This window comes from Crocodylus siamensis, chromosome 1 (assembly GCF_052110815.1).
Source record: "Crocodylus siamensis isolate JL-2025a chromosome 1, ASM5211081v1, whole genome shotgun sequence".
NCBI lineage: Eukaryota > Metazoa > Chordata > Crocodylia > Crocodylidae > Crocodylus > Crocodylus siamensis.
In genome coordinates, this window is record NC_143395.1 from 150,396,996 (window position 1) to 150,410,613 (window position 13,618).

General features: G+C 43.1%; 1 protein-coding gene across 2 annotated transcripts in view; it reads left to right on the top strand.

Moving 5' to 3' along the window:
- The window catches only part of FEZ2 (fasciculation and elongation protein zeta 2), a 52,287-nt gene that overhangs the window by 12,237 nt on the left and 26,432 nt on the right, over nucleotides 1–13,618 (top strand). For both annotated transcript variants that reach the window (XM_090045259.1, XM_090045267.1), the window contains exon 5: nucleotides 7,123–7,391. In XM_090045259.1, the coding sequence (XP_089901385.1) occupies nucleotides 7,123–7,391 (269 nt within the window). The remainder of the gene's footprint in view (nucleotides 1–7,122; nucleotides 7,392–13,618) is intronic.

Sequence of the window (13,618 nt, forward strand, 5' to 3'; positions counted from 1 at the left end):
AGACGGTGCAGGTACAGGTGGAGTACAGTGCGTACAGGTGGAGAAGCTGGTCACAGGCAGAGTCCCACAGTTCAGGCACACTCACAAGCATCTGGCAGTCCTGTGCAGTTTGTCAGTGGCACGCTTACCATCATGGTCTGTTCCCAACGCAGGATTGCTTTCAGAGGTTTAGGGTCCCACCTCAGCAGAAATATCTGACTTGGGTCCAAAATGCAAACAGCACATAGGATGGGGCAGCTGATTTTCTGAACCATGGTGGAAGGGATGGATTGTACCTGTAATAGCAGTAAAACTCAACCAATATCTGGAATGGCTCCCATCTCCATGGTTTTCCTGAGGACAACTTGACAGTTTTTGTGATGCCCTGTCTTCCATCCAGCTGATCAAGTTCATCAGTTTGTTGTATGCCCAATGGATCACATGCTGCCTGCCTTCAAACCATGTCAGGAGCTCCATGAACCCAGTGTCGTTCTCAGCAACAAATGTCACTTGATCCTGAAGGTCAGCTCACCCCAAGAGATACCAGTGCTTGAGCAGGCACTGAGTTGGGTACAATGTCCAGCTTCTCGCTCATGGACTGCTAGTAATACTGCATGTGTTTGGCGTGGTAATGGGCCGCACTGAACCACAAGTTCCACGGCTGAGGACAGGCTCCAGTGGCAGGAACACAGTAGCATGTGGGCCCCCATGTGGACTGGTAATGGAGTCCCCATAGCAGATCTTAGATCTTGGACAGTACTTGGAGGCTTTTTTGGAGGAGGACAACTGGCTGCACACTTCTGGGAACTATGTGCACCAGATATCACCTACTAGAAAGTGAATGTGCGCATTGCAGGTGACATGAACAGCATTGGGCAGCATTCTTTCGAGCATGTCGGAGAAGGCTTTGCACATGTACGTGGCACTGTTGAAGAGGAAGCCTGAAACCTGGTTAAAGTCAATGCCATATTGCAAAGTACCTTCACTATGGCTTGAGACACAGTGGAAAAATTGTCTGAGGTGAGGACTGGCTCGGTCTGAAATACAAGGAGGTCCCTGTCAGGCCAGCTCCCTGGTGCAAATACAGCAGCAGGTTTTCCTAAGGGTCGGTGGATTCATCAGCCACAACAGAAAAGGACTTGTACTCTGACAGGGCAGCCTTTGTGGACTCAGTATGCAAAGTGATGACTGCAGGGAGATAATCCTGTCGTAGCTTGTTAGCACACGGAAAGCTGCCAGTATTGGCACCTTTTTTTTTCAGGTAGTCCCTCAACTTCAGGTGATCCAGCTTCTCCAGAAAGATATTCACTGCTGCAAATGCCTCCATAAGGAAAAATGCTGCCTCTTGCCTTGCCAGCCTGCTTGCTGCCTGTCGTCTCCAGCTGGGTGTAGACTAAATGAACACCGTGTGTGTACAACACTTTAAATCGGTTAAATGCTTTTGCACCACCTTTTGCTTTTGCATGCCAGTGTTTGCATGCCTCGGCAGTGTATTGTGCGTTAATTCCAGCGGCTGTAAGAAATTCAGTGGTGTAAAATTAAATGACTTGGGGCACAGCAAACTAAAATCCCGCCCCCCACTGCTGCCTGCCTGAGCTGCACAGGGCCCCAGTACTTCCCTCCGTGGCTGCGGTACCCCCAGGACCGCCTGAGCCAGGTGCCTATGGGCAAGTGCCTCTTGGGGGTGGGGGGGCCACTGCTGCCATGGAGGTAAGCACCTGCCCCACCTTGCAGCCCAGGGGCTGCTCTGCCCACCAACAGCTTGCACTCTCCTCCCCACCAAAGAGGCAGGTAAGTCATCAGGGTGTGTGTACAACACGGGGGTTTAATTAGCCCTAAATTGAAGCAGTGTTAATTAGCCCTAAATTGAAGCAGTGTCTGCACACACCCTTCTTGAAGAGAGAGGGCATGGTTGTTTGCTGCTGCTTTTGACTGTCAACCTCTGCAACAACTTTCTTCTTCATGTGCATCTCTGACTCCAGGTGCCAATTGATGGTGCCTTGCCTAGTTATATCCAGGGCCAGGTTGCAGGTGATGCAGAAGAGTTTGTCAACATCTGCACGTAGGGTACCTGCAGGATACTACTTGGCACGGTCTGCCACTGACACATACTTGGCAGTCTTTGGCTTCTTTGCATTCATGCCTGTTCTTTGTCAGGCATGAGCAAGTGGGCATGCTGCAGCAGCATGCTTGCAAGCATTTTTAAAGCCCTCTGTGCTTCCTAGGCTGACCCCCAACTGGACCCCCCCCCCCAGCTTCAGGAGATGGGCAGTCTGCCTTTTTTTCTTCTTTGCTCCCTTCCCCTTCCCCCTACCCTTCGAGGAGACAACTTTTTTTAATATAGCTGGTTCCTTACGCTTTTTCATGGGGAACTGGCTATTTCATGGGAGATGGAAATTGTGTAATTGGCAATGAAATCATGCATTTGGTAGTTTCTTGTTTATGTGTAATAACTATACCTGGCCATAGACTCATGAGTGCCCCCAGCTGCCTTCTGCCTATTATAGGGGATGGGGGAATTATTTCTTCCCTCCTGAGGTAGAAATAGATGTGTGAAAACAGTCAGATTTCCTCCAAAGATTACTCAGTTTTAAGATACAGGAGGCCAGTAGCTTCCAGCATTAGAAATACCAAGCACATATCAGGAATGCTGTTACATTACCCTTCTCTGGTCTTGATTGGCCCCAGGATCTCCTTTACTCAACAGATCTCATCTTGCCTTTCAGAACTAAATAGTTATAGTGTGTCTGTTTTGGATAACTGTTGTCCTAATACTGCAGTACTCAATTCCTACAAGAAGACTAGGGCTAGGGACAGAAGTTACACACAAACTGGTTTAAGTGATCAGAATCTGGTTTAAATCTGTAACAGAACAGAAGCGCAGTGCACATAAACCAGTTTCAAAACAGCTGAAACGGGCTTAAGATAAACCTGGTTGAACGTAGTATCAGATTTAACTGATTTAGGTCAAACTGGTTTATGAAACTTCTCATCCAGACCACTTCCTGGTTCAAGTTAAATTAGAGCCCTGGACTGGGCTGTGCTGTCTGTTCCAGAGAGCAGGGTTGGCCCTGCCCCTCCGCTATCTAGCTGGAGCAGTGAGGGCTGTCTGATACGGGGGTAGGGGCAGGAAACCTGGCTGGGGATGGCAGCTGGATCTGTGTGGGGAGGGGTAGGTCCTGCCAGACTATTCCCTTTGAAGCTGGGGCAGGGAGAGGGTAACAGCCTGAGAGGGACTGCTGGCAGATAGGGGGCTGGCAGGAGACCAGCAGACTCCATCCCATTCCACCTCTGGCAGAGACTGAGTCAGGCAAGCAGTTGATCAAGGGAGAGGGTTTAATTCTCCTCAGCTCCCCCAGGCCATGGTCCCCCATGAAGAGGCTGGGGAGCCAGGGCTGGAAGTTGCCTGCCACCTGTGAGCACAGGGCCCAGCCCTGCAGGACCAAACTGAGAGGTGGGGAAGTGTTGGCAAAGATCTGGCACAATCATCGCATGTATGTGCTAGAAGCGGAGCTAAGAGAACAGGAGAGGGTCCCAGACTGCTTGGGCTGGTGTGAACAAAGAAAGCAGAAAGCTACATTTACACTATAAAGCAGAACCTGTAAAAGGTGTGAGACTGGAGTACCTAAGAAGAGATGCAAGACACTGAATGCATGAGAAACCTGCCAAAGGTGATATAGGCGACAAACATACTAATGTCAAGGCACTCAAGAGGGAGAAGCGTACCTGTAAAAGCCCAAGTAGAAATGGGGCCTGTGGGATCTCCACTCCAACACCTAAGACCACCTGCTGATTCCCCAAGAAGGACTTCCTGAATACCTGGCTGTAAGGAGACATTCTGCCCTCGAGATTGCATAAGACGTATGCAAGGCTCTCTCTTGTCTTTTTGGTTTATTACATTCCTTTTTAAGTTAGGCTAAGTTGTGTGTGCTCTCGCTGTGTTTTACTGGGCTGTATTTTAATGAGTGAAGATTTTTGGTTCTTTGTTACGTGCTTGAGGTTGCAAATTGCTTTGTTCAATACATGCTTACTTCAGAGAGAGGACTATTCTTGTTCAAGCTTTAATTAATTCAGTGCCACTGCCTTTTTCCCACACCCTCCTCGGTTTGGCAGGGGTTACCCTCCCACAAACGGGAGGGGGCAGAAGCCTGGCAGGCACTGCACCCCACCTAGGCAGACCCAGCCAGGGAGGGGATTTAAACCCTCCACCCTCCAGGTGCTAGCTCAGGGCTGGGGCCTGGCCATGCCCCCTCTGCTTGAGCAGGGAGTGGGGAAAAGTCTTGGAGCTTCAGTCCCCCTCCTTTGGCAGTGGCTGACAGGCTGAGAGGCATGCTCTGGCACCCCTCCCTGGCTTCTGGCCTGAGCCACTGTAGGCTGCATTTCCTGAATCAATAGTGAATGTCTGTTCACTTGTTTCTCAGTTTAATTTCTACAGCTTAGACTAACCTGCAAAGACTAAATTGATTCAACCTCAGACTTTTTGACTGTCTGTACTTAGCATAGAAGGGAACTTAGAAAATGGTGAAACAGAAATAGAAGTTAAGCAACGGGAAAAAACTAATATACATATATTTGTATCAGAATTATAGTACATACAGTATAATGAGTTTTGTGAATTACAAAAACCTGTTTTACTGCATATATTGGGCATAGCACTAAAACAGTGTGTCGCAGAACTTCATTATCTCCTTGTTGCCATTTATGTCATCCACAGGATTTGACCAAGGCAGCACTGATTTTTTACTTCAACAGTTGGATATACTGAAGCAACAATTTTTCAGGCACTAAAAGACCACATCATAAACAAGAACCTGTGCTGCAAGGGGCTGCAGGCCACATGCCAAATATTTAGAATGATTAAAATATTCTAAACAGCTTTAAATGGGAAATTTAAATAGGTTTAAAGCTTTGAATAGCTTTAGGCTATCTATGTTGCTGCAAGCTTTCCAAACTAGTTTTAGGCTTAATCTACTCTGAGGACTTGAATGTTACCCTCTGGTTCCTTGCCAGTGTGGAAAATATACCTACTCTGTTGCTGATGCTTCCCTGTTAGCAAAGGAATAAAGAAATTCTAGTTCCAATAAAATTGTCTACTTTGGTGACTTAAGAAATTAAGTCACATTTTCACTCTACTTTCTTCTACTTGTGGGAGTTATTACATTCTCCTTATAAGCCTAATTGCATTTTTCAGTATCTATCCGTAGTTCTTAATACTCTGTCTACTTTAAAATAACTTTATAACACAATCTATAGTATTAACTGGCCCTCATTTTATACAATGATACCCATTTCATTAAGGACATGGCTGCTAACAGATGTGGGGAAAAAACAAAACAGTGATTTCCAGAAGAGGAAGGGCATTAGTTCAACCCAGCTCCCCAGTGTCTGTATAGACCATGTGCTTCAGCAAGGCTTTTTGGCACTTCTATCTAATAGCTAATTCAGTCTAGATGGGTAGGCTAAAAGGCTAGTTTAAAAATGTGCATGTGGGCTGTTTACAAAAGTGAAAAAAACAAACAACGCTTTACTTTTTAAGTTTGGTGTGCCCCTGTGTGAGCACAGCATATGCCAGGAAGAGGCATTGCTTTAGTGTAACCCAGCTCTTCCAACATCTGTGTAGATCATGTACTTCAGTGGAGCTTTTTTGCACTTTTATCTAATAGTTGATTGAATCAGCTGTTAAATACAGCTATTATATAATTGAATTGAATCAGCTATTTGATAAAAACACCAAAAAGCCAAAATGAAGTGCATGAGTTGTACAGACCTTGGGCAAGCTGGGTCAAACTTAATGCATTGCCTCTGGGCATGAGCTGCACTCACACAGGGGTGCACCAAGCTTAAAGTAACCTCTCCTCTTTATTTCACTAGCTTTTTAGCCTACCCAGCCCCCAAATGCCAGTTTAAAAGATGGGCTTTGTGGTACATGTAGGTAGCTAAGAAAGCCCAGTTCAATGAAGTTGAGGGATCTTAAGGTAAGTAAATTCAGGGGCTGAAAGCAGCCCATAAAAACATCCTTTCATCGCCATCCTTGCTTATAAAGTCCACACAAGCTCTAGTTTGAACACTTCTGTTAATTCTTTTTTGCCACACTGACAATCTAGGCCACTCAGAATCTAATATCAAACTTCTTAGATAAAAGCTGTTATGTTGTGAATCACTTTCTCATGTATGCTTTCTCTGGCTTCTTTTTTTTTGTCTCATTTGAATGTGTCAGTTAGCTAGTCTTTATTCAGTCCCTCATTTAAAAAATACATGGTCATACATTCTGCCACAATAGACAAAACAGAAAAGCTGAATGTTGGTGTGTGTAGTAGTCTTATTTAATATACCACATCCTGTTTTTTTACTAACTACTACATGACCAGGGAATCACATTGGAGGGAATTGTAAAGGAAATTTGTACTCCCCTTTAGAGAAAGTCCTTCAAAGTAGATGGGTAATTGACCAAAACTACTTTCTAAAACTTGCCTTCAGGAAGCAAACAGTTAAATGACACCATCTACTTTTGACATCTGCAAACCTAACAAAACCTTGTTCACTGGTAACAAACACTTTTCCCAGTCTTAAAATAATCTGCACAGACATGTTCTCAATACCAGTAATTAGGGAGAATTTTATCAACCAGTAGAACTTGTATAGTTTCTTCATCATAACAGGCCTGCAATCTGAGGACTCCAGAAATGACTAAGGTTGTTCTACCATAATCTTTTTAATGATTTTCCCCTTCTTCCCTTGCAAATCTTAGGCACAAGCTCATAGTTAACACAATTGTCAGTATTGAGAGAGATACTCTTGGGCAGAGGCCTAACTGTGCTTTTCTTAGAGACAGCTGTCTCCCTAGAATTTGCAGATTATTTTTTACTCTTTATAAATGTTGTAGGTATCAAAAGTTGTGGCTATTTCTTCAGTTCTGTATTCCAAGGACGTAAAAAAAATCATGGTGTACTTTGATATTCCCAATAGCACAATGGATTTTCTTTTTTGTAGTTTAAAAATGAAGGGGGTTTTGGATTTGAAAGTGCAACTACCTACAATGACTTACAAATCCTTTTATTAGTTATTTTCATGTGCCTATAGTTTGACAGATGACTTTTTAGGTATTATGACTTTTCATTTCCTATTTTAATTCTTTTTCAATAGGAGTAAAACGACTGTCTGTTGCTGAATTAAATGAACTGCTCGAAGAAATTGAGACTGCCATTAAGGATTATTCTGAGGAGCTCGTACAGCAGTTGGCTCTACGAGATGAGCTAGAGTTTGAGAAAGAAGTGAAAAATAGTTTTATTTCTGTTCTCATTGAAGTACAAAACAAACAGCGAGAGCACAAGGAATCAGTGAAGAAGAAAAAGAAGCTGAAAAATGGTAGCCCTCAAAATGGCAAACAAGAAAAAGGGCATATGCCTGGAACAGTAAGAATAACTTTTTATCTACTTGCAAAGTGATGCATGCAAAACTGCACTTCTTTATGTGCTTAATGTCATACATTCATCCAGTGAGGAAGTAATAGCTCTACCACTTATATCAAGTGCATGGTGCAAATTTTCCCCATATTTCAAACATAGGGAAGGCCAGGGTCTTCCTGTCATGACACATTTCCTTTTGTAATTCCTGCCTGCCAAATTTTAACTTTTCCTAGCCTCTGAACAGAAACTTTTGTTTTTCACACTCAGAGTTGGAATCAAGAATGCACTTCTCAGAAGTGGTCATTATTCATACCTCTTTTTCTGCTTTATTTTACTAAAGCCAAGGGTCTATAAATTTTGATTGTACATACTGCATCATTGTTAGCCATGCAGGAAAGGAAGTACAATATGCCCAGCCTCTGGCACAGATCTTTGAGAACTCCTGGTGCTCTGGTATAGTGCTGGAAGAAGGCCAGTGTGGTGCCTATCTTCAAGAAAGGGAGGAAAGTGGATCCGGCAAACTATAGGCCCATCAGCCCAACCTCTTTCCCAGGGAAGGTCTTAGAAAAGTTTATTAAAGAGGCCATCCTTAATGGACTGGCCGACGCCAACATCCTGAGGGACAGCCAGCATGGGTTTGTTGCGGGTAGGTCTTGCTTGACCAATCTGTTTTCTTCTATGACCAGGTGACCTATCACCTGGACAAAGGAGAAGAGATTGATGTCAGAACCTGATGGTGTTTAACACTGAAAAATACAAGGTTTTCCACTTTGGGAGGAAAAACCTGCAGCATCCTTATAGGCTCGGCAGTGCTATGCTGGCTAGCACTATGGAAGAAAGAGACTTGGGGGTCATCATTGATCACAAGATGAACATGAGCCTGCAATGTGATGCTGCGGCTAGTAAAGTGACCAAAACATTGGCTTGCATCCACAGATGCTTCTCAAGCAAATCCTGGGACGTCATTCTCCCCTTGTACTCGGCCTTGGCGAGGCCACAGCTGGAGTACTGCATCCAGTTTTGGGCCCCACAATTCAAAAAGGATGTGGAGAAGCTCAAGAGAGTCCAGAGAAGAGCCACACTCATGATCAGAGGTCAGGAACACCGACCTTACGATGCCAGGCTGAGAGCTATGGTGCTCTTTAGCCTGGAAAAGCGCAGGCTCAGGGGTGATCTGATGGCCACCTATAAGTTTATTAGGGGTGACCACCAGGATCTGGGGGAACGTTTGTTCACCAGACCGCCCCAAAGGATGACAAAGTCGAACGGTTATAAACTACTGCAAAACCGTTTCAGGCTGGACATAAGGAAGAATTTCTTTACTGTCCGAGCCCCCAAGGTCTGGAATAGCCTGCCAGTGGAAGTGGTTCAAGCACCTACATTGAACACCTTCAAGAAAAAAATGGATGCTTATCTTGCTGGGATCCTATGACCCCAGCTGACTTCCTGCCTTCAGGCAGGGGGCTAGACTCAATGATCTTCCAAGGTCCTTTCCAGCCCTAATGTCTGTGAAATCTATGCCTGTTCAGATTATGGTTAATTGATGAATGGAGTCCATGTCCAGAAATCAAGAAATATAGATTCTGTGCTTATCCCAGTAAAATTCCTAGGATCCTGAATGGGAGTAAAATCAGTCTGAAAGTAAATGGTACAAATTTACAAAGACAAATTTGTCCCTATAATAAAATCCACTTAGGTCTTTTTAAGTTAGATTAGGTAGAGTATTAGAAAATAAAAGGGGAAAAACATATTGGGAGGAAATTAGAGAAGGTTATCTAATAGCCATTTTCGGTATTCGAAACAGTGAATACAGATTTCACAGTATGATATTACCAAACTCTTTGATCTGATAATAACAGAAGTATGTTTTTCCCTGTACTTGTCAGTTGTATACTGTAATGGTTGTTAATGACCAAGCAGAAAAGGGGTATGTAGAATACTTTGCAGTAGTTGTCAGTACAAAGCAACAAAAATTGAATTTAAAAAGAAATATTAATTTTGAAATAAAAAGGATTTCTACAACTAAAAGTTGATAAGCAAAGCTGACACTTAAAGATATGCTTAGATAGTTTACATGATTGTCTAAATACCATATTTGTTTTTTGACTCGAAACAAGTAGAATCATGCTATGCTGGGGAAACAGTTGTTTGATAGATTTTCTTAGCATATCCCTTTTGATATTTCCTTTACTTTTTGATAATCCTAACTAGCAGTATTTCTTTATTTTTGCCAATCTCACTGTCTGCATAGCATATCTGAGCATACCAGATAAGAAAATACAGTGAACAGTGGGTATTTAATTGATGATTAGGAGATGTATAAATTTAATACATTGATAATTGCCTGTGAAGGGCAACTGTTCAGTCCACATTAAAAATAAAATAAAGCACCAACCTGCCTCCATAAAAACTTTGATTAATATTTAAAATCTGTATATAATTTATATATTTAAAAATCAAAGTTTCCTCAGGCATCTTTTACCCTAGATGAAAAGACAACATTCTCTGTGAATACTCTGAAAGCCATTAAAAAGTCAATACTAAATTGTTACCACAATTAGCATCACATTGAGGCAGCTTTCATTAGCATTTTCATTCTGATGCTGCTGTGTAGTGGTGGTTGCCAAATACTGATTTTATATGGCAGTCAGAATAGAAACAAAAAAGGAAGTGATGATTAAAAAGTAAAAGAAAGAGGGAGGTACAGGAAGTAAGATATAAACCTAATACATGAAATTTATATCAGGCCCTCAACTGCCGTAATATTTTGTTTGCTATCTAACTTTATATTTTGTACAGATAGATAGCAAACCCCTTTAACTGCTGGGGTGATACATAGTTTCAAAACAGCCCAGTTTTCATCTACTGTTCATTAAAGCTGTAAAGAACAGGGCATCTGACACTCGGGGCCATCCCTTGGTGGGGCAAATTGGGGTGACTTCTCTGGGCCCTGTGCTTTGGGGGGCTCCATGCAGCCAGGCCAGGTTTGCGTCCCACTGCTCACCACCTCTCCACCCCCTGCCACCGCATCCAGGTCCTGCACAGGCTGATTTGCCCTGGGCCCGGCACCCTGCTATGGTCATCTCTGCTTATACTGGTGCACTGACAAGGGTGGCCAACCAGCAGCATGGGTATCACAAGTGGTATGGGCAGCCCTTGTGTGGCACACAGCAGATTGAGGAGGTGACAGGCAGCATACAGAGGCAGACTGGGCAGGGAGCAGAAGCCAAAGCAGCGGATCAATAAAGGGGTCAAAGTAGCACTTAGGGAGGGTGAGGCTAATTTGTAGTACCTGCCAAAAATGTTGGCTCATACTGACCTAACACAAAGCTATGCACTTGTGAGTTCTTTTACTGTTGGATAAATGAGTCCTTTTCCTTCGAGGGATCTGTTAATCTTTCGGTGATCAGAAAATGCTCAAGTGTAATTAGCATAGGCATGTCTCTAGAATGTAAATGGTGTTCCCTAAGCACAAGTTAAATACATAAATCTAGTCTTGTGGGGTTCATCTTTGGGGATGAGATACAACAACTGAGCAGCAAGCAAAATAATTTGAAAGTCTCTAGAGAGTTAATGCAGGTGACTTGAGTGTATTCTAGAAAAATATGGCGCCTCATTCTCAGATGATTATTTTCGTGGATATGTCTGGATATGCAGTTGCAGAGCACATTTCACTCTGTGATAACCTGTAATATTAGTACAGTAAAAGCTCTGTTATCCAGCGTCGCCTGGGAATGAGGGATGCTGGATAACAAAATATGCTGGTTAATTGAGCAGCCTAAGCAGGCGTCCTTGCCTGTTCGGGTTGTTGCTTCTCCCACTGCATCTGGGGCATCGCCACCCCTCCCACAGCATCGCTGACCCTCCTGCAGCCCCGCAAGACAGGGAGGCAGGCCCTGTGCAGCCGGCTATGCCCTGTGCCACAGGCTGCTTTCCCTCGGGCTGTGGAGGCTCGGGGAAACTGGAAGTGCCATTGTGGGCACTTCCGGTTTCACTTAACCTTACAAGCCGGCATGCCGGTTAATAGAGCATGCCAGCTTGTAAGGTGCCGGATAACAGAGCTTTTACTGTATGAGGTTTTTCTTTGTTCTAATACATTTTGTTTGACTAGAGAAGATATACTTTGTCTGTTAAGCAGATGGTTACTTGCCACTTTTCAGTATTTTTTAGTTATTATTTTAAGAATAAGAAGCCCTTTCTAATTGGAATTTCTAATCAGTTAGTACCTCAGTGTTCAAAATGGCTGATTCTTGCCTCTGCTATACCAGCAGCCATTTGTTGCATTCCCTCTGACACAGCTATCCATTAGTTTCAAAAAGGTTATCTCTCAGTGATTCTTTGCCTCTAAATTTTTACTTCTGAAGTTGAGGCATTGGATGTTCAGTCACATTTTCAAAAACGTGTATTACATTTTGAAGGAACTCTTATTCTCTGCATTTTAGAATGCTCTTGTGATGTTATCTGTAAGTCATCTTGCCCTCTACCCACCGTTCGCTATCTCCCAAATGACCTTCCAGCTAGGGGGTATCCATAACATGTCACTCAGGCAATATTTGCTTGCCTCCCGCAAGAGGAAGGAGGATGCTATCTTTGAAAGAATGAAGGAAGATTTGTTTTAGCACTGCGCTTGATTTTTCAGAGTTGCTAACATTAGCTGGGCTGTATCAGAAGGCAGGGTAGATTTGCCCCTTATAGATGAACCAAATCAGTGATACTTTGTAAGCTTGCTTCATGAAAACTTATGCATGTCTGATTTAATTAATCTATAAGATGCAAATCTACTTCTGCCTGACTTTAATCTAACATAGCTAACTACGTCTCTTTTTCTGATGAAACATGCATAAAAGGTGGGATTAAACATGATCTGCGTTATCTAAGGTCAGGGCTGTCCTAACTTCTAAGTGGCCAGGGGCCCCATGGCTTGGGCTGTGTCAGCAGGGCCCATGGACTTTGGAGGCAGTTCCTGGACTTGCTTTTATCTCTCCAACCATGAGCTCCCCTGCTACACCAGCTTGTTCAGCCACTTTATGCTTGTGTTGTACTGCACTGCCCTGCCCCCTGGAGTCAGGGCAGGAAAGGGAAGACAGAGGGAGGGGGAGCATGGAGCCCCCCATTTGCTGCTTTGGTGCTGCAGGAAGCCTGAGCAATGGTGGGGGCAACAGCTGGGGCTGTAATTTAACTCCTCACAAGTCACATGCAGCTTCCAGGCCACCATTTGGACAGCTGTGATCTGAGATCTTCAAAGATTTGGCAGTGTTTTGATGAAAGTACTTGTAGTTCATACATTGTAACAAGGCATATTGAAACCTGATTTACTCTTAACTGCGCCTGCTCTCAAATCATTCCATATTAGGCGATATTCCAGTGGGAGAAGGTAGTTGCTTGCAGAGGATTTAAGTCAGTCCTTGCTCAGTTCTTTGAAGATTCTTTGAATATGTAAAAGTTTGGAAAGCTCTCGTTTTGGCAATCTATTTGAATTTCATTAAAATCCAGTAGTTTAATAAAGTAGCTTTCTCTCCATAACCTCCAAAATCTTTTGTGTATACACTTGCAGTACTTGTGGTATTGAGACTAAGCATACAGTTGTCTGGGCATAATGCATACTGAGAGGTTGGCCTATGTTTTTAGGAAGTCTTAACTATAAGTGCCTTGATTAGAATTCAGTAAAAATTCTGCAGAATAAATGGAGCATTAAAACCTTTCTGGGAGTTCTTGTTTCAGTCCTAGAAAAAACAGTTTATGTTTAAATTGAGATTGTCTTACAAATGTAAAGAATTGAGGGAGTTCATGAAACCTTGTATTCTCCATAATCTGAATGTGTAAATTTACTTTAAGTTAAAATTGTCGTGATACAATTCTATGCCCCTGGTTCCAGGGTGACTTTGGGCAAGTTGTTTTTTCTCTGCTTCTCCATGATTATAATGAAGAGACTGATACTGACCTTTCAGATAGTACTTTAAGATCATTGCTGAAAATGTCTTTCTAAGAGCTAGGTAGTGTCCATTATAGTAATAATTTGCTATAAATGGATCCACAATGGCCATTGTACTGAGTTTAGCCATGGTGGTTGTCTAAATCACTATCATTTAATCAATAAAAAAAAGTAAATTGGTGACAAGGTAAAAATTGGAAACACTGTACTAAACGCAATTCAATTTCAGTCTTGTTTCTACCAGTATGTTTAGCAGAAATCTAATTTTAAAAAAAGGCTAATGTTGCAGGGGAATAAATTC